Source organism: Catharus ustulatus, chromosome 5 (assembly GCF_009819885.2).
Source record: "Catharus ustulatus isolate bCatUst1 chromosome 5, bCatUst1.pri.v2, whole genome shotgun sequence".
NCBI classification, from domain to species: domain Eukaryota; kingdom Metazoa; phylum Chordata; class Aves; order Passeriformes; family Turdidae; genus Catharus; species Catharus ustulatus.
Window position 1 is genome coordinate 15,412,771 of NC_046225.1, and position 18,128 is coordinate 15,430,898.

The window sequence follows — 18,128 nt, forward strand, 5'->3', positions numbered from 1 at the left end:
AAGGAAGCAGGGGCAGATGAAACCTGCTGCTCTGTCATGAACTCACTGACCGACTGTTTTTTCTCCCTGTTTGTAGCGTATCAGGCCACACAGCAGTACTCCTCTGGAACAGGGGGACCAGCTCTCTATCAGCCTCAGCAGCCTATTGCTGCCCCTGCTTCAGCCTCTTACCCCAGCCCTGCCCCTAACACCACCCCTTCCTACCTGCCCTCTGCCCCTGCCCACCCCATGCCCTCCCCGCTGTACCCCGGGCAGCCTCAACCCTCCCCAACGAGCCTGAATCCCGTCTCTTCATTCCCTGTTCCTCCTTCTGGCACATCCTTTCAGCATGGCAGGCCAGGACCTCCAGCAACTTCTGTGGCTTATGCATTACCTACTGGACCAACAGGTACTCTGCCTGCAGCCAGTGACCTTCCTGCATCCCAGAGAACAGGTCTGCGCTTGGACAGGGGGGCAGGCAGGGAGGAGGGAGGGTTTGGTCTCCACCCACTCAGTTAAATATGCACTTTTTTTCCTTGTGAATGCTCTGTAAAAAGTTTGCTTTTGCTTAGAGATCAGTTCAAAGCATTTCTAAACCATGTCATCACCCCTCTGCATATGTGATAGGGCTATGTTGCTGCACTGAGCAACATGAGAATCGCCTTTGTCTGGTGAGCCACACCTTGCCACAGTCACAGAGCTTTTGTCTTGCCCAAGACAGGATGCTACAACAGGCTTGATATGAGGCTGCTGTATGTCATGGATGGATTATGGCTTAATTTTAACATTGGTGCCAGAGCCTGCACTGTGACTGGAGAGCAAGATACAAAAATGAGCAAGTTTTCCTAATCGCTGCTGACAAGATGATCCAGTTCTCCTCACTGAATGGTTTTGCAGTTGTGATTTGTCTGTGTCCCTGGTTCTTGAGCAGCCATTTAAGCCCAGGATTGGCAGCATATTTAATTCGAGCAGCATTTCCTGTGGCATCAGCTCTCTTTCATTATTTTGTCCCTAACTCTTACTGCGATGGGATTTACTGTGGCTTCAAACGCCTTAAAAGATAATCAGAAGTGATTTAGAAATGCTTTTACATGTCTCTTCTCTGAATGTCAATTAAAAGCATGTGTGTGTGGCTGACACTTAGGAGCATGTTGGAGCATGCTTGGTGAGAGAGCACTTGCTGAGGTGGGGCTCCATGTCTGCTTGTGACTGCCTGGGTGCCACTGCTGTGGGACAGTGACCTCGCCTGCCATAACAAACCTGTCCCTTCACTTAGCAGCCTGTGAAACAGCAGCTTTGCATGTCAGGCAGTGCAGGAAGAATCAGCAGTCCTTTTCTAAGCCTGCTCATGAATATCCTTCACATCCAGCTGGTCCAGCTGAAGAGCCAAGGAGCATATCTGGAAAGCAGAGGGTGCAGGGAATACTGGGCAAGATTTGGGGGATGTTTTGGGGGTGTCTGCTCTGCTGACAGGCCCTGATGTGCCCACTGTCATTCCCTCTCTTATTTTAAAGGTCTATGAGGGGTGATGCAGTGCAGAAAAAACATTTTGCCTTTGGCAGCATCAATCCTATGAGTTGGTGTCCTTGAGGCTGGCAGCTCACATACCCCCTTGTGTTTGGGGGGAAAAGAGAATTCTTTTGCTATATCACAAAATAGGACTGGTGTAAGACTACCAGAGTTGCAAGGGGAGAAAAGGCCTTTACATCCACCATGCAGCCAGATTTGGTGTCCTTTCTGTTTTTGGAGGTGCTGTACTGTGACCTCTCCTGACCCCACATTACAGGTCACATCAAACTTGAATCTCTAAGCCAGAGGAGTTATAAAATTGGATGGAGGTAGAGGTGTTGGATAGGGTTCTAGGCCTGGGATGTAAGCAGCACATTATAATGCAGACAGCATAGCTTCTGCACCTCCAAATAAATGCAGGGAACAAAAAAATTGTTCTTTCTTACCCATTTTACTACTCAACTTGCATCACTAGCAGGCACTTCGGCTCTGTCACTTTCTAAGTTTCTTGCAGTGATGTGACATGGTCCACATGGCATGCTCGGAGTGGGTGAAGCTCTTTTCAGAGTTAAAAATTGTTAATATTAGGCTTTTAATCAAACTTTCTGAGAACTATCAATGCTGTTTCTGTTTTTCTTAGCAGCAGCTATTGTGAGCAGGGTACAAAGTGTCAGACCTTCAGGAACCCAAACTTAGGCTTAGCCTGAGGCTGAAATGCAGAGGTGGACTGTAGGGCATGGTGAGGTGCTGAGCCCAGGATGGCTCATGCATACACACAGGTGATGATTGCAGCTGGAGAACTGTGGAAAAAAGACAAAGTGTGTCTGAAGAGCACACTCTGTTCTCTTCCAGTGTTTAGAATACAACTTTCAGAAAGTGTACCAACAAGAATGAAAAAACCTTGTTTTCTAAGTGCTGCAATGGCAATGCTTAATATGCTTAACCACCAACACATTTTCTGAGCAGCTGCACTGCCTAGTGGAGGATGCCTTGGCTTGAGATCCTGTAGAACCACTGAGATCCACAGCCAGAAGTAGATCTCACCTGTAACTCTTGAGTGTTCTGGTGCAGTGATGCTGGAGTTATCTTATCCCCAAAGTTCCTTACCTCTTTGGAATGGTGAGGGCTTTATTGGCTACATTTTGCCATTTGGGTTTGTTGCTCAGTCTGAGCAGGCAGTGTCTTTTTTGTGTGAGTGTAAAGTTGATGTGTGAACGTACTCGTGTTGCTGGGCTGCATGCAGAGTTGAGAGTGTGCCTTGGTTTGAGAAAATACTCGGGAGATCCACCTTAAGGTGAAGTACTTCAAGCATCTCTTGAAAAGCTTTCTGGAATGGTAAAATGGTGTTGAGAAGATTGTGGCTAAGAGTAATGGTCTGTCATCTGCACTGGAATAGAAAATGAGGACGCCAGAAGAGATAAGAAAAAGGGCCAGAACACTGCAACATTTGTTATAAACAACTAGAAACACTGATTTACTGCATGGAAAGAGCAACAGGCTTGTTTTGGGGGAAGGTGGACAAAAGCAATTCCATGGGGGGTTTGAACAAATGACTTGTCTCCAAGCTGGCATTGTAATTAGGTTAGGTGTTTTTTTCTGCTGGTGCATGTTGTGAAACTAAATTGCCGGTCAAAAATTGAAGACCCAACTGCTTTATTATTTTTGAAGAAAATTATTTTTAGTTATTTTTGCATTTTGTCTGCAGAAAGTCTACCATCTCAAGACCAGGCCTCTCCCTTCACAGGTGAACTAGGTACCACCTAACCTGAAAATATTTACAGCCACTACATTAAATTAATTGAACAGACATCAATTATGCAAATGTTCTTTTGCAAACATTAAGTGTGATGCTGTTTGCCAATTAGACTTTAATCAAATCAATTTTTAATTCCTTAATTGAAACCAATAACAATATATCTGGAGTTTTTAACCACAGAAACAAAGTATTTTAAAATACTTTCCTTTTTTAATGCAAATTATTCCAGGAAATTAACAGTAGCAGTAACAATTAGCAGTAACAATCTGGAAGATTTTCTTAATGTGCTACTGCTATCAGTTAGATTCCATGTATCTGAAATACTCTGGGATTTTTTGGATAGAGAGGAATAGAGGAGGCTGCCAGGAGATGGCACTGCCTTTGGTTAAAGCAGATGTGAAAGGGGTTTTAAATAGTTTTTCATTTACCCCTTTAACATGCTCTGGATGTGACACTTGCTTGACGAAAGCCTGGGAGCAAATGAAATTTCAGATAAATTGAGCAAATTCTGCAGTAATGTTAACCCATGCTAAGGTAAATTTGTCATCTGCTAAGTGAAAAACACTGTGGTGAAAAAGTCCATTGAGCAGGGATTTGGTTTTGTTGGCTTTTTGTGGCTTTGTGCAATAAATCCTGATTACTTGGGGAAGCGGCAGTAATGCCTGGATGTAATGCCATGAGCTCAATTCCATGTGCTCCGTGAGGAGATGGGCAGCTCTTTCTAATGCACTAATGGGAGCTTTGGGGTGCAAATCTCACAGCTGCAGGAGGCTTGCTTTCTTGGGAGAGCAGAAGGTTTGGTGCAGAGCAACACCCCAGACTTGGAGTGGATCTGCTCAGACATCCTCTGTGCTTCCAGTTTCAAACAAATCGCCCCTGGTACAGAAAGCCAGATTTTTCCACCTTGCTCAATCAGCTCTGCTCTGATTTGGGGTACAAAGCACCCAAAACCATGCTGTAGCTGGCAGGGGAAAGCTGGGTTTATGACTCTTCTGTGTTTCCAAGGTGACTGGGTGAACCTGAAATGCTCAAGGCCTCTTATGCCTCTTCTTTATGTGTGGTGTTTTGTGTGGTGTTGCTGGGGAACTTCATGTACAAATGCCCTGGATAAGCTCTCTTCACATACAGTCTGTGTAGCAGAGCTTTTAGGCCCTCTTCAAAGGCATGTCTGATCAAAGCTCTTCTTTCCTGCAAGAGAAGGAAAAGTTAATAATTAAGTTAACTTGAGAGCAGTTGGTCAAGATCCCAGTCCTTGCCCAGTGGGCGCAGAGCCCGAAGGGTCTGATGGCAGGGATGTTGGGAGGCTCTGGCTGGCACAGGAGATGTTCTGGCCCTCAGGGAAGGGCAGAGGAGTGGGCAGGGCAGGCTCTGACAGTAGAGCCATGGCATGGATCTGGCCCAGGTGAGCTTAAGAAGGCATCACTGCCCTCTTCTCAGGTACTTAGAGTCTCTGTTTTCTTTCTGTCCCAGGGCCTCAGAACGGCTGGAATGACCCTCCCACCCTCAACAGAGCTGCCAAGAAGAAGAAGGTACAACTAAGTGCTGGTCACTTGAAAAACAATAGTTTAAGCTGCTCCTGGGAAATGTGTTGGCAGGATAAGGGAAGAGAAGAGTTACAGCAAACAAAAGCTGCATCTCATGAGGAGAAATGGCCTTTATGTCTCTCTAATATGCATTATCCCTCTCAATGTCTAAGCCTCTAAAAGAAATGGTGGGGTTTTGCTGAAATTGTGGTTGTTAATAACAACATTGTTTGTGGTTTGAAGCAAATACTTCCAACTGTTTTCATCTGCAGTGAAGCAGCAGAGTTTTGCAGGAAATTGTACTTAGGCAAAATAAGGAGGCTGTGCACATTGTTATAGATTATTGATGTTGCTGGAGCTGAAAGCAATTTATCCTGATTAAGGGTCTGACCCTGAGAGATCTGTTGAGAGTAAGACAATTTCCATGATGGAGATAATGTAGTTTTGCAAAATGGATTGAAATTGCAGCAGAGCAGGATAATTTGGAATACTTGGCAAGGAGCAGAGCGAGCCTTTTCATCCCCTGGTGCTGCTATAGCCTGGAGTATCTCCACAGCAGTCAGTGTTATCCACCACTCTGACCCTGGGAAGCAAGAGTTAGTCTGGAGCATGTAAAGTGAGGGGAGAACAAAACCTTAGAGCAGCCATGATAAGGTCTGGGTGAAGGGAAAGGCAGAAGTCTTCCTTTCCCTTTGGGTTTTGGTCTCTGCAGTTCAAGGTGAAGAAGCTTTTGGAGGCTGGATGGAGAACTCTTAGTGTCAGAATAACTGCTGGAGCAGAGAGAGCTCAAGAAGCAGCCTTCTGCACACAGGGTTTTTGCTGCTTCTCTGTGTGTGTCACAGCCAGAATTTCTGCCATAGCCAAGGCTTGTGGGTTGGCTCCTTCTAAATGAGGAATGTGTTTGTTGCATTCCGTGTTGGGTATTTAACAAATCTGTCAGTTGTGTTTCTGTGTTTGTTTCCCTTCTGTCCGCTGTCTGAGAGGTGGTTTAGGATATTATAAAATGACTCACCACATGGACTATTATAAAATAGAAGAAATGTTTGGCATTTCAAGCCATAATTTTCAGCTGTTTTCCTCCTAACTAAGAACTTATTCACCATTCAAAAGTTTATTGCTGTGATTCATTTCTTTTATAATTTACTTTGTTGCAGGATTGGGATTTTTTTTTCTGTCCCAAACCACTAACTTAGTTCTAGCATCATTCATCAGGCTGCTGTAATCTTCCCTTTTTTCTTCCATGTGCACCTAAAGAAATGTGCGCATTCCCATGGAAGCCCTTTTTGTTGTTTTGATTCCTGCATGATGTGTACTAGAGGCCAGTAGTTCATTTTGTTGTGTCTTCCCTCTACCAAATGTTTGTGAAACACCCCTGTGTAAAGACTGGCAGATGCTCAAGGATGAATCTGAAATGCCCTGGTAATCTGCCTTAGAGCAGACCTGTGTGCCAGAAGCTTGGAAAGCTTTCAAAAGCTTTACTGGGCCATGTTGCTGACTGTGACCTACGTTCTGCATGGACAAAAATACACCCTTGAAAGTGAGACACAAAAGTCTAAATATAATGACCCAATAGTAAGAATAGATGTAGGTGTGGGTTAGTTTTCTAACAGTGCTGGTCTGCCTAACCTCCTGGTTGGAGGGAGGGTGGATTTGATTTGAGGTGGCTGCATTCAGCTCTTGTGGCCAGGGGCAGGCTGGGCTGCCCCAAGGCACTTTTTACTGTGCAGCCAGAGGGATGGGCTTGGTTAGCCAGAGTGGAATTCTGTGCTATCTGCCCCTGCAATTTCTGTATCCAGAGCTCCCAATTACTGTGGTTTGGGAAGTCTGTAAGAGCTGGGTGTTGTGCTGTGCCTGCAGCAGTCACACCAACATAAATGCCCTGCTTTTTTCCTTTTTTCCCCAGGTCCCTGACAACTTCCTGCCCCCGGTCCCCATCACCTCCCCCATCATGAACCCGCTGGCGGATCCACAGTCTCAGCTGCAGCAGCCCCAGGCTCCAGCACCGCCCAGCGGTGCACCCAGCTTCCAGCCTCCACACCTCCCTGCAGGGCAGATGGTGCTGCAGGGTGGCTTCCAGCCCGCTTCCCAGCCCCTGGGGCCATCCATCATGCCACCCACTGTTTCCAAACCCAGCACAGAGGGGGCCCCAGGGGCCCCAATTGGCAATGCCATCCAGGTAAGGAAGCTCCAGCACTGTGTGGGTTTGTTTGTCCATCAGTAGAGCCTGCCAGGCAGGATCCTGTTGTACAAGCTTTTCTTGTAGCCACAAAGTGGACTGTGGAGTTTCCAGGCACTGGCTTTGCATCTTGCTGGCATTTTGTCACTGTAAACTCCACCTAGAGCCACTAATCCTCTAGTCAGTATGGGCCAGCAAGCTGCTTCCTTCTGCAACTTTCACAGCTTCCCAGAGGGAGCAACAGCAGGTGCTGGTAAAGTCACCTCCACATACCCACAGGGCAGAAATAGGAGTTGTGCCAAGCTAGGTAATAATGCCACTTGGTTTAGCTGAAAACAACATGTGGGCACAGTGACCTGGAAAAGCCTCACCTGTTCTCTGTTGCTCAGCACGTGCAGGCACTGCCAACAGAGAAGATCACCAAGAAGCCCATCCCTGAGGAGCACCTTATTCTGAAGACTACGTTTGAAGCTCTCATCCAGAGGTGCCTGCTGTCTGCCTCCGATCCGGTAGGTGATTTCTGTGACTTGGGATTTCTGATAACAAACTCATTTCAAAGGGAAACAACAGTTGCCTGGGAAAAAGAGAAGGGTAACAGCTTTAACACAACTGCTGGAGCTAGATAGGAAAAACACTTCCCGTGACAGCCAGTACCTTGTAAATCAGCTGTCCCTCCCAAGGCGTTCTCATTTATTTCTGATAGCCAGTAAATAGCATGGCACCACAAAGCCCAGGTGCTGACTGTTCAGCTCGTGCCTGCCACGTGCTAAAAGGTGGTGCTGGTGGAGTGCAGAGGGCTTTGTGCACTGAATTTGCTCAATCTTGTTGGTTCAGTATCACTCAGTTGCTCAAAATCATTTATATAAAGGCTGTAGATTGCATATATATGTGTGTGTATATGTTTGTGTATATAGTGTATTCTGCATTCTCTTTGACATTTTCTTCCTCTAAGTGCTCCTTCCCCCAGACAGACAAAGGCGGCAAAAGCATTCCACTCATATCTGCACCTGGTGGTTGCTTTTCTGCTCTGCCAACACATTTTGCCTGCTTCTTGTTAAGTCTCTCTGATTTTCTTAGGCAGTGAAAGTGTTTCAGCCCATGGAGACAAGAGACACCACCCTGACTATACACATCAATTGTTGTCAGAGCAAATACAGGCACTGCTCAGCTCTTACATTCTAAAGGAGGGAACGGGAACTAAGGAGTGAGGGGAACAACCAGTTTGTACTTCCACCTAATTGCTTTGGCTGGAGAGATGCCTTGCTGTTTCCTAGGCACAGTTTATTCCTCTGTCCTAGCTGACCATCTGTAAAATGAAAATAGCATGTGCACCTTTTCATGGGTTTTGAAACAAATACTCTGTGGTCATGCATCTGAGAGTTAGGCAGTCCAAAAGACCTGGGAGTTTCTTACCTGCTCCTCCTGGGGTACTTTTTCCTTAGGTATCTCAGTTCCTTGCTGACATAACTGCAGCTGAGGAGTTTCCTGCATGTGGCCCAAGATCCATGTGCTGTGTTCTCCTTTATGCCATCTGAACAGCTTTCCCTAATTTCTAGCACAGCAAGCAGCCAGCAGTTGGTCTTCACCCTTGAGCTAGAGCATTCCCACAGGCTTTATTTTCTCCCAGCAATTATTTAATCCAGAGAAATGTTTCTAGTTTGCAGAGAAAATGACAATTATCCTAAGTGAAGATGGATTGATGCACAGACTGATTTAGGAGGAAGTTCCATTATTCTTGTGCACTGATGCCATTTTTGCTACTGTTGACTAGCACCATTTTTGTGCTCCTGCAATTGTAACCTTGATGCTTTATTACTGCATATTACTCTGGAGTAAAATTCACAATTTTAGATGTATTAAAAAAATTTGGATTTTTTTCTTAAAAAGTGGATAAAAATTCATTTTTCCAGCAGCTGCAGCTCCAGATGAAATGTACTGGGGTTATTTTAAGTGCCTTTGGTGGCAAAATAAATCCAGGCACATCAGTGGGTGGTTTGCTTTATAAGTCATGGAAGCATAAAGTGTCTGTAAGGACAGATTGGGCTAGGCTATTAGTTTTTCTGTTGACACTAAAAACTTAGAGAAACTGCTGGCTTTACTAATCACATGAAGAAAAATATAATTAGGATTTGCTGTAAATGATGAGTGAGTTGTACACACTTAGAGCTGGAGAATCTGCATGTGCCCTTAAGCTCTCACTAATGTTTTTGGATACTTCATTCCAGTAAGAATCTCATCCAGTTATGCTTTTTTCAGTGAACAATAGAAAAAAAAAACCCATGCTGCAACTGAGAATTCTGTCACTTTTCTTATCAGCTATGCCAGTGGGATTTGCTCATAACCAGTGACTTTTGGGGTGCACCACTACAGTTTTCTATTTTCTTTAGACATTTCAAGAGTTTGCATGTGGAGAACTACAGTCATGTGGTCTTTCCTAGCAAAATCAGGGGAGAAGGATACAACAAAGAATCCAAATGATGTTAGGAAAGTGTTGTTGAGAAAGGAATTTGTTGTGCTGCATGGACTTCTTTACAGTGATACCAGATTGGTCTGGGGTTCTTAAAATCACTGTGCTTTGATGTGTTTATTTGTCTTGCAGCAAACCAAGAGGAAACTGGATGATGCAAATAAACGCCTGGAGTTTCTGTATGACAAACTTAGGGAACAGACAGTAAGTTCTGTTTTACTTCCCTCCACTCCTCAATCACATATGGCTTCACTGGTGCAATACTACTTCTGCAGTATGCAGCAGGGGTACATTTTTTTTTTCAGAAGTGTGCTCCAAATCCATTTACTAGAAGTTTGCATGGATTTGTTAGAAAACAGTTTTTGTGCTTGGCCCTACATGCCTGTGCAGACTTTGCAGTGTTGTTTTGGGGTCATGTAATGAGTTTTATGGTGCTGTGCTGAGGCAAAGAGCAGAGCTCCTTGCAGCAGGCACTGTTTCTCTGCTCCAGGCAGGAGCTGAGACACAGCCTGGGGTCAAAACAGAACCCAGGGACTTGGATGTTGGAGGCTCACTGATTTGACTGGAAGGCAGATGTGCAAGTACTTTTGAAGATCTGGTAGTTTTTCCAAAGGCTTCCAGGAGGCTTTGGCAGAATAAAGGACTGTGCTTAAATGTCTTAGTACCTTTAGAGTGATATAATCCTCTTGTTGTCAGGCCATGTTTGCTGAGCAATTACCCTTACCCAAAGGCATAAAAGCTCAGTAGGTTTTTCTGGTGCCAAAAGTGTGACATCCCAGGGAATTGCATCCAGGAGCTGGCAGGGAAGGCTTGCAGGGTGTAGCAACACTGCAGAGAAGGTCCATTCTGGTTGAAGTCTGTTGTTAGACTTCCCAGTGACTGTGCCCAGTGTGGTGCAGCTCTGAAGATGACCATCTCCTAAAAAAGGAAATAAGTGCTGCACCTTCCTGAGGGCCAAGCACCACTCAGAATTTCTCTTTTTCTAGTTTTTCCTTTGTGCTGACCTGCCTTGCCTGCCTTCCTTGCAGCTCTCTCCAACCATCATTAGTGGCCTGCACAACATCGTGAAGAGCATTGAAACCCGTAACTACCAGGAGGGACTGAACATCCACACACACATCGTCAGCACCAGCAACTTCAGCGAGACCTCTGCTTTCATGCCAGTCCTGAAGGTTGTCCTCACCCAGGCCAATAAGCTGGGGGTGTGAGGCAGCCCTGCACTTGCAAAGCCCTGGTGGTTGCTTTCCCAAAGAAGTGCATTTCTACGGCAGACATGCAGGAAATGGACCAAACGCTCGTCCTCACAGCATGGCGCAGTAGAGCTGACAAATGGCATTATGCTCTCCCTGCAAAGTACTTTGTTCTAGAAGGGCTGTGGAGCCCTGGTGCTTTTCTTCTTATTTTAATCCTTGTCCCATCCCTAACAATTGTCATCTACAAATAGTATATTTAATGGATGATGTCCCACATTGTCAATTTTTAGGTGCATGTTACACTGCTAAACAGTGGCTTTTAATAACATACGTACGTGTTGAAACAACAAGATAGGTCTTGTATTGTACCCCAAAGAGATTCTCTTCCACCCACCCCACTGTTCCTTATCCACCAGATTAAAAATGGTCTGATCAGGTTACAGGTGTATTTGGTCTTTCATTTTATGAAGCTGCTTGCAGTTCTGTTATTACAATTTACATGTTAAATAGCTTAATTGTGCACTGGGGCAAATGAACAAAATAAAAACTAATGTGATATTTTCAATCCATGTAAATTTATTAAAATGTTTCTTTATGAAGTGCAGTGGAGGGATTTTGAACTGGAGTACAGTGGGGGCTGCTTTCTGTTGCGTCCTGGACATGAGAATACTTTTGTTTTTCTTTTTATCATTAAAAGGTCTGTGTAGAACACAGGAAGATCAGCACTTGGAAAAAATGTCTGGGTTTGGGAAACAAAAGCAGCAGTTTTACTTTAAACCAACCTAAAATATCAGTGCTTGTGGCATGTAGATTTGGCAATGCATACTGCAAGAAATAATCTCAATAGCAATGTAAATCACTGCTGACTTCTGTGGCTTTAAATAGATTTGTTAGGCAAAACAGTTTTATTTCCTTTCTAGCATTTTCTTACTTCATAGGTTTTTAAGGTTGGTGAACACAAGGCTCCAGCTTGGAGTTACCTTATTTTATTAGGGGTTTAAGCAACAATTGGAGTGAATTTTTTGATCCAAGTTACAGGTTTCTAAGCAGTGTTACAAGTATTCTTGTATAAGTGTACTTAAAGCAGTGTATTCAGCACCTCTGTGTCTTGATTCAAGGTAGAAAAGAAGTTTTAAAAGAAATAACACATTCGAAGGTAAACAGGAGTAAAATAAATTTAAAAACACCCCTCAACAGGGTGAAAAGCACTGTTCTGAGCTGGCCTGTGATTAAATGATGCACTGCACAGCAAGGAAAACAAAAAGCCATCTCAGTACTTGAGGACCAAACCAGCAGATAGGAGGTAATGCTAGAGCAATTCAAGAGCTGGCCTTGCATGTGCTCACCCTGAGTGTCTGGGAGCTCTTCTGGACATGGGGCAGGACTGCTGGCATGCACTGGCACTATGGTTTATATCTTGGCTGTTCTGGCAGTGTCAGCTGGGGTGACTGGTGTTAGTGGCAGAAGGGCATGCCCTCCAGTAGGTGCAGGGTTGTGGGCAAAAGCACTGCTGTAAATTGGAAACTCTGGGGTTGGGAACAAGAGCAGCAGGATGTGAGAGTAATTAGCTGGGAATACCTCCTGTGTAGGAAGGCTTTGTGAAAGCCAAGTGACACAAACCTTCATGAGAGTTGCATCCATGTCAAAGAGGATGCCAAATGAGAAGGGACTCAGCAAGGCACACGTGTCAGGGACAGGACAGAAGAGTTTATTTAATGGGAAGAAATTCTATAAATTTTGCTTGTTCCCCTTGTGAAGAGCACAAGGGAATCAGGTTGATTGAAACTATAGAGTAGTGCTGCACGAGAACAAATGGGGTATGAGCTGGGCAGGTGTAGGTTTGGTCTGGAAACTGAAGTGGTCAAAAATGAGACCACCAGATAAGAGGGAAATGAGGAAGGGTTTTGAGGTGATAGGATCCTAAGAGTACCCTGATGTTGCACCATGGCCTGGACAGTGTCAGCAACGGAGTCATCTCCTTTCCTTGCTGAAAGGAAAGCTGTCTTCCACCTCTGCCATTGTCAGGACAGGAAAAACTGCACTGCCTGAGTGTCTAACAGGAGTGGAGGCAAAAATCTGTTACTTCTCTCCTGAGAGCTGAGATGAATTCTCAGTTATGGTGCCGTCTGTTCATATCTTCAAGGAATGCCAAGCAATTAGCCACCCATCTGATGGGATAAATGCAAATGGCCATCTTCATTTACAGAAGGCAGTGAAGCCCTGCCAAGTTATGCTGGTAAAATAATTTGGCCCCAAATAGCCTAATTTTGATCTCACTGAGTGAGAAGAGATTTATACCTTTATAACACCAACCAAGCTGCTCCTCTTTGCGGTCACCTAAGGCTGCAAAATTTTAAGAAGAAGGGATGGAAGGAAATTCAAGGATGTATTCTGAGCAGCATAGGTGTTATCCAATGGCAGCTAACATGAAGAAGTACCTTGCTACTTCAGTGGTCACCATCCAAGCAAAAGGGCCAGCAGGAAAGGGCAGAGTTAATGCAGTTGTGTCCTATTTGCTGGAAACGGGGATATAGCAGTGGCAGTACTGCAGAGAGGCCTGGCTGCAGGCAGGACATCCAAGTTAAGCACTTGAGTGAAAGCCTTGCTGTGCTTGTAAAGCTCTGTAATGGATTGTTGGATTTGCTGGCAGAGGTCCAAGGTCAGCATTAGGCATGAATGTTGGAGATTGTCTTTAATTGCTGCTGCCTTTCTAGCCTGTGCACAGTTCGCATCAGATTTTTCCTGCATTGTGACTTTCGGGTCACTCAGCTCCCAAACATAAAGATTGGGAATGTGGGTTTGCTGCATAGTAACCATGTTTTCTCTGCCCACAAGGAACCATGTGCTAGGCTGACTGGGCTGAGAAAGACAAGGGACAGGGGTCTTGCTGCCAGAGTTGTTTCCCAAAGAATTATGGAGGGGAAGGGGCATGTTTGGGAAGCATGAAAAGAGCAGAGCATGCTCTGCATTCAGAGCAGAGGCACCACTCCCCAGAGTTCTGCAGGCTGCCCTCAGATTTATCCTCACCTTTCCCACCATGCTGGTGCTTGGCTTCAGCAGCACCAACCCTGCTGTGTCATTAGCCCAGCTGGGGAGCCCTTTATGCCTGAGGGAGAACAAAGGAGATCCTGAGTCAGGCATTTCCCTTCCCTGCCTCCCCTCCCTGTGATCCCACAGGGCTCCACATCCCCAAGTGTTCCTTGTTGCAAGGCATCCATTGCAAAGGCAGAGCAGCAGGTATAGAGCCAGGCACGGCTCAAAGCTAAAGGGAAATCCAGCCAAACACCTGCCACCAGCTGACAGACCCTCCCTGCACGGAATGCTGAGTGTCCTGCTGAGGTGCCTGGTGCTCAGCTGAGTCGCTCAGCCTTGAACAAGGGCCAAGGCTTTACTGAGGAATGTAATAAATACTGTACTGATACCAGAAACACTTTCAGCACATCCAGTCTTAAATGGGTAACCTCCCAGCCTTGACATGCTGCATGCTGGGTCGAGCATTCCCATGTTCCCTCTGGTGATCCTGCAGATCAAACAGACACATCACCAAATGGCCAGTCAGCAAGGATGTATGGATACATTTAATGCAATCCTCACCCAAAAGAGGCTGAACTGATTAAAATTCCTCTGAGCTTTAGAGCTGCAAATTATCCGGAAGAGCATCTAATTAAGAGGGGATTTATTATGAATCATTCTAAAAAAGCAGCTGCAGCTGACCTCACCCAGTAAGTCCATGCCTGCCTGGACAGCACACAGAAGGCTTCTTGAGAAATTGTTGCTCAAATTCTTTGCCAGGTACTCAAGAAGCACTTCAATCCATGAAATTGATCACATATTCTTTGCCTCTCTGATCTTCAAGGCTTTGTTTCCTTCTTTACTTAAAGTGTTCATTTGAACAATGCTTTGGGGTCATTATTTTTAATGGAAAAAAAGAAAAGAGAAAAGAAAAGAAAAGAAAAGAAAGAAAAGAAAAGAAAAGAAAAGAAAAGAAAAGAAAAGAAAAGAAAAGAAAAGAAAAGAAAAGAGATAAAAGAAAAGAAAAGAGATAAAAGAAAAGAGAAAAGATCACTGTTGACAACATGTTAAATAGCTCTGCACTGAAATGTGATGGTAGCAGGCAGGACTGAGTACCATTAAAAAGGTACTAAATGTTCACATGAATCATTCACTGTTGTTCATTATTGCTGCCCTCTTTGTTTCTTCTGGGCAGAGAATTCTAGAAGAATGTTCAAAATATACCAAAAACAATCCTGGGTTTAATGATACGCTCTCTGCTGATTCAGTTGCCTCAGGAGGTATGGTTAGTAATTAATTAGCTCAGCAGACTAATGTGCTTTGTAGCAATATCTCTCATTAAGCCACGCTCTCCTGGGCCCAGGCCCATCAGGAGTTGAGGCCATTGCTGCTCTGAGACCCACTTGAGATGGAGGTGAGCTGGTGTCTGCCTGCCTCCCCCTGCCACATCACTCTCAAACCTTGGCAAAAGCCTCCCTCTGAACTCCTTTGGGTGGCTTTCTGAGGCAGGAAATAGTCAGGTCAAAGAACTGGAGAAAGAGAAATAAATTCTAGTGCTATGCAACATTAGGGGTCAGATTTTGCTGGTTTTGAAGCCTCTGTGATAATAAAAAATGTGAAGGTATGAAGACTTTCAGGCCCTTTGCAGCCCCAGCTCTGGAGGACCATCCCAGCCTGGCTCATCCCAGTAAGGCAGAGAGCCTCTAGGCTTGTGTTACTTGGCAGTAAGGATTTTTGACAGCACAGCGTCAACCTGACAAGCTGCTGCTGCTGCCCACACGTGCGCTGACACACAGAACACGACAGGCAGGGGCCATTTGCAAGAGTGAGTGGATTCTCCTGTGTTTCTTCCTGCATAGTGAGAAAAGAAAAAAGGCTTTGTTTAAGGGGCAGTACCTAACTCCAGCAGCTGTGCTGAACCCTGATCTCCTGCAAGTCCATGACGTTCTCTGCTGGAATAGGAAGCTCCACAAGATTCAGGTCTTTGTCCTTTGGCTGTCTGACACTCAGTTGTGATGGCAGAGTAACCTATAACCTCCTTCCTCCCAGCAGCACAGAAGTGTCTTTGTGGCACAGAGACGGCTGTCCCCATCAGCAGTGGGAATCTGCCAGTGAGGTATTCCCAGGCTGCTGTCCAGGCAGCATTTCACACCTCGGTGCAGATGATGGATGAGCCCTCCCTCACTGGTGAGGCTGAGAGGATGTGTGATCACTTGGGTGCACTGAAGCACTACCCCAGCCCGTGCCAGCGTGCTCAGCGACCTGGTGCAGCATTTCAGCATTTAGGTTCAGGAAGGCAGGCTCAGTCCCTGGGAATCACACTCTTGTCTGCTTCCTGTGAGTGGATTGGGGTCTGTAGTCCAGCCCTCTCACCCAGCAGTGAGATTTGAGCAAGAGCTGAGTGAGGCAGACCACACAGTGAGATCATCTGAAGTCAGTGCACAAGACAGGAACAAGAGCTATGGACACAGCTCGGTGCCAGGTGCCCCTTTTACCTGCACAGAAAAGCATTGTTGCAGCAGCTGAGGCCAAACTCAGCAAGCAGATGGACAGGAATGACAACAGAGAGTCCAGCTGGAATTGTCAGCAAAGGCAAGATGTGCAGACAAGAGGGAGGCTGTCACCTTCTCAAAACACTGCCTCGAGTTCTCATTTTCAGCACGTCTACATTTACCATTGGGTACAGCAGACAACAACAAGTTGTTTTCAGATCTCTGAACTACACTCAAGCTCTTTTCTTTATTTTTTTTTTCCTTCCGTACTTACACATCCTCCACTTTTAAAAATACGAGCCCAGGAATGTTTATTGAGAAAATCTCCTTTTAACTCTGTTGCTGTTTTGGTTGCAGCTCCCCGGGTGGTTTTTTTTTTTTCTCTAGGCAATTCTGGCTCGCTGAATGTTTTCCAATATTATTTTTTACCAAGGGAAGTAGGATTCAGATTTGCAAAATCTTTTCTTTGCATTACTGGGTACTAGCAAGGCCTTGATCTGAAAGTCCAGACCTCTTTGCAACTCTTTGTAGTCCTGAGATTAGGATCTGTGTACTCAGGTACCTTTATTCATGAGTGTAGATGTTTTCGCAGCATAACGTCCCAAAATATGCTGCTTCTCAAGCCACTGCAGTGATCCCGGGACAAATGCTGATGCTGTCACCGAGTTGCCACTGCCCAAGCAGTGATTTTCTGGGATCAGGGGAACAGTGATGGGCTCCACTCATGAGGAATGACATTCTCAAAGGGAACACTTTGGGCTTCCTCTGCTCTTCCATCAGGACCAGCAACTCCATGAGCATTAGGGACTGCTCTGGGGCCATCTGAGCTGGGGACCACATAATATCCCACTTACAATTTTGCTGCTGCACTTGCGAAGCCTTCTCTGCATGCAGCCAGCTTCACTTGGAGAGGGACACCAGGACTTCTCTTTCAAAGTAACCTGACAGTGTCACCCTAAGCATCAGCACTCCCTACACAGAGAGGACCTGTAGCCACAGCAGAGCATTTTTCATCATCTTTGTTCACCTGCTTTCCCTGCTGTGTTGGCTACTCTGTAAACAAACTGCTGGGAACTAGAGATAAATGAGAGAAACTCACAGTATTGTGTTCAAAGGCTCACAGAGGGAACCTTCACAGATGTGTTCCTCAGTGGCTCGAATTAGCTGGAAATCTGGCAAAGCAATTTGTTTGTGTGTGCCTCTTGCCAGGGTGGCAGGAATTGTCTGTGGAAGGCAGCTGGGAAGCTTCAGTGCCACTTGCATCTGCGTGAGCATACAAGACTGACATCTATCCTGTGCCATTCTTTAGCAGCCTGCAAAATCAGGTCAGGGTGAATGGTTACATCCTGCCTTTTGAGAGACGTGTGCTTCCTGGGTCTCCATACCTCCTTGCTGCCTGGTAGCATTCCCATTTCATTCACCTTGTCCCACTTCATTCACCTTGAACCCCGACATTCCTGCCTTAAACACTCAGGGCATCCTATCCGTGGTGTGCAGAGCTGAGCTTGGGCTGTGCAGGTTCCTTCTGCCAGGTGTGCAAGGGATGGGGGCATCTTCCTGCTCTCAGGCACCGAGACATGGAAAAATCATTAAAGGATGGAGTCTTCTCTTCTGCCTGCCCCCAACATCAGATTGCAGAGTCCAAACAGGAAGATGAGTATTAGATCAGTACTTGAAAGAAGCCTGACAGCTGACCTTGGGCACTTGGAGGAGGTCAGGGCAGGAAAGCACAGTGCAAGTTCAATTGCCTTCTGCGGTCCTGGTGCAGCAATGGAAGGACAAGGCAATTAAATAATCATTGAAAACCTGGTCCCAGCTAGGGCGGAGGGCAGCTGGCACTCCTGGGCCACTCCCTCCTTCTCTCCGGTCGTCCCAGGAGCATTCAACACCGACCAAAACGTATCCCAGGCAAACGTTTTATCTGGAATCAGTGTCTGGTTCCCACCTCATGACTTAAACCCTCTGTATGCTGCGGGTGTAGGATGTCCCTGCTCCGCGGCAGGTGAAGCACCTGGCTAGTA

The 18,128-nt window shown here is 45.7% G+C and overlaps 1 protein-coding gene across 5 annotated transcripts in view; it reads left to right on the top strand.

Annotated features, from left to right (window-relative positions):
- The window catches only part of SEC31A (SEC31 homolog A, COPII coat complex component), a 38,407-nt gene extending 27,235 nt beyond the window's left edge, over positions 1–11,172 (top strand). The window contains exons 22-28 of one of the 5 annotated variants that reach the window (XM_033059974.1): positions 77–433; positions 3,194–3,241; positions 4,715–4,773; positions 6,671–6,943; positions 7,333–7,452; positions 9,543–9,614; positions 10,439–11,172. In XM_033059974.1, the coding sequence (XP_032915865.1) occupies positions 77–433; positions 3,194–3,241; positions 4,715–4,773; positions 6,671–6,943; positions 7,333–7,452; positions 9,543–9,614; positions 10,439–10,618 (1,109 nt within the window). In that variant the 3' untranslated portion in view covers positions 10,619–11,172. The remainder of the gene's footprint in view (positions 1–76; positions 434–3,193; positions 3,242–4,714; positions 4,774–6,670; positions 6,944–7,332; positions 7,453–9,542; positions 9,615–10,438) is intronic. The other 4 variants (XM_033059975.1, XM_033059976.1, XM_033059977.1 and 1 more) reach the window with 4 other exon arrangements.
- The last annotated feature ends 6,956 nt before the right edge of the window (positions 11,173–18,128 follow it).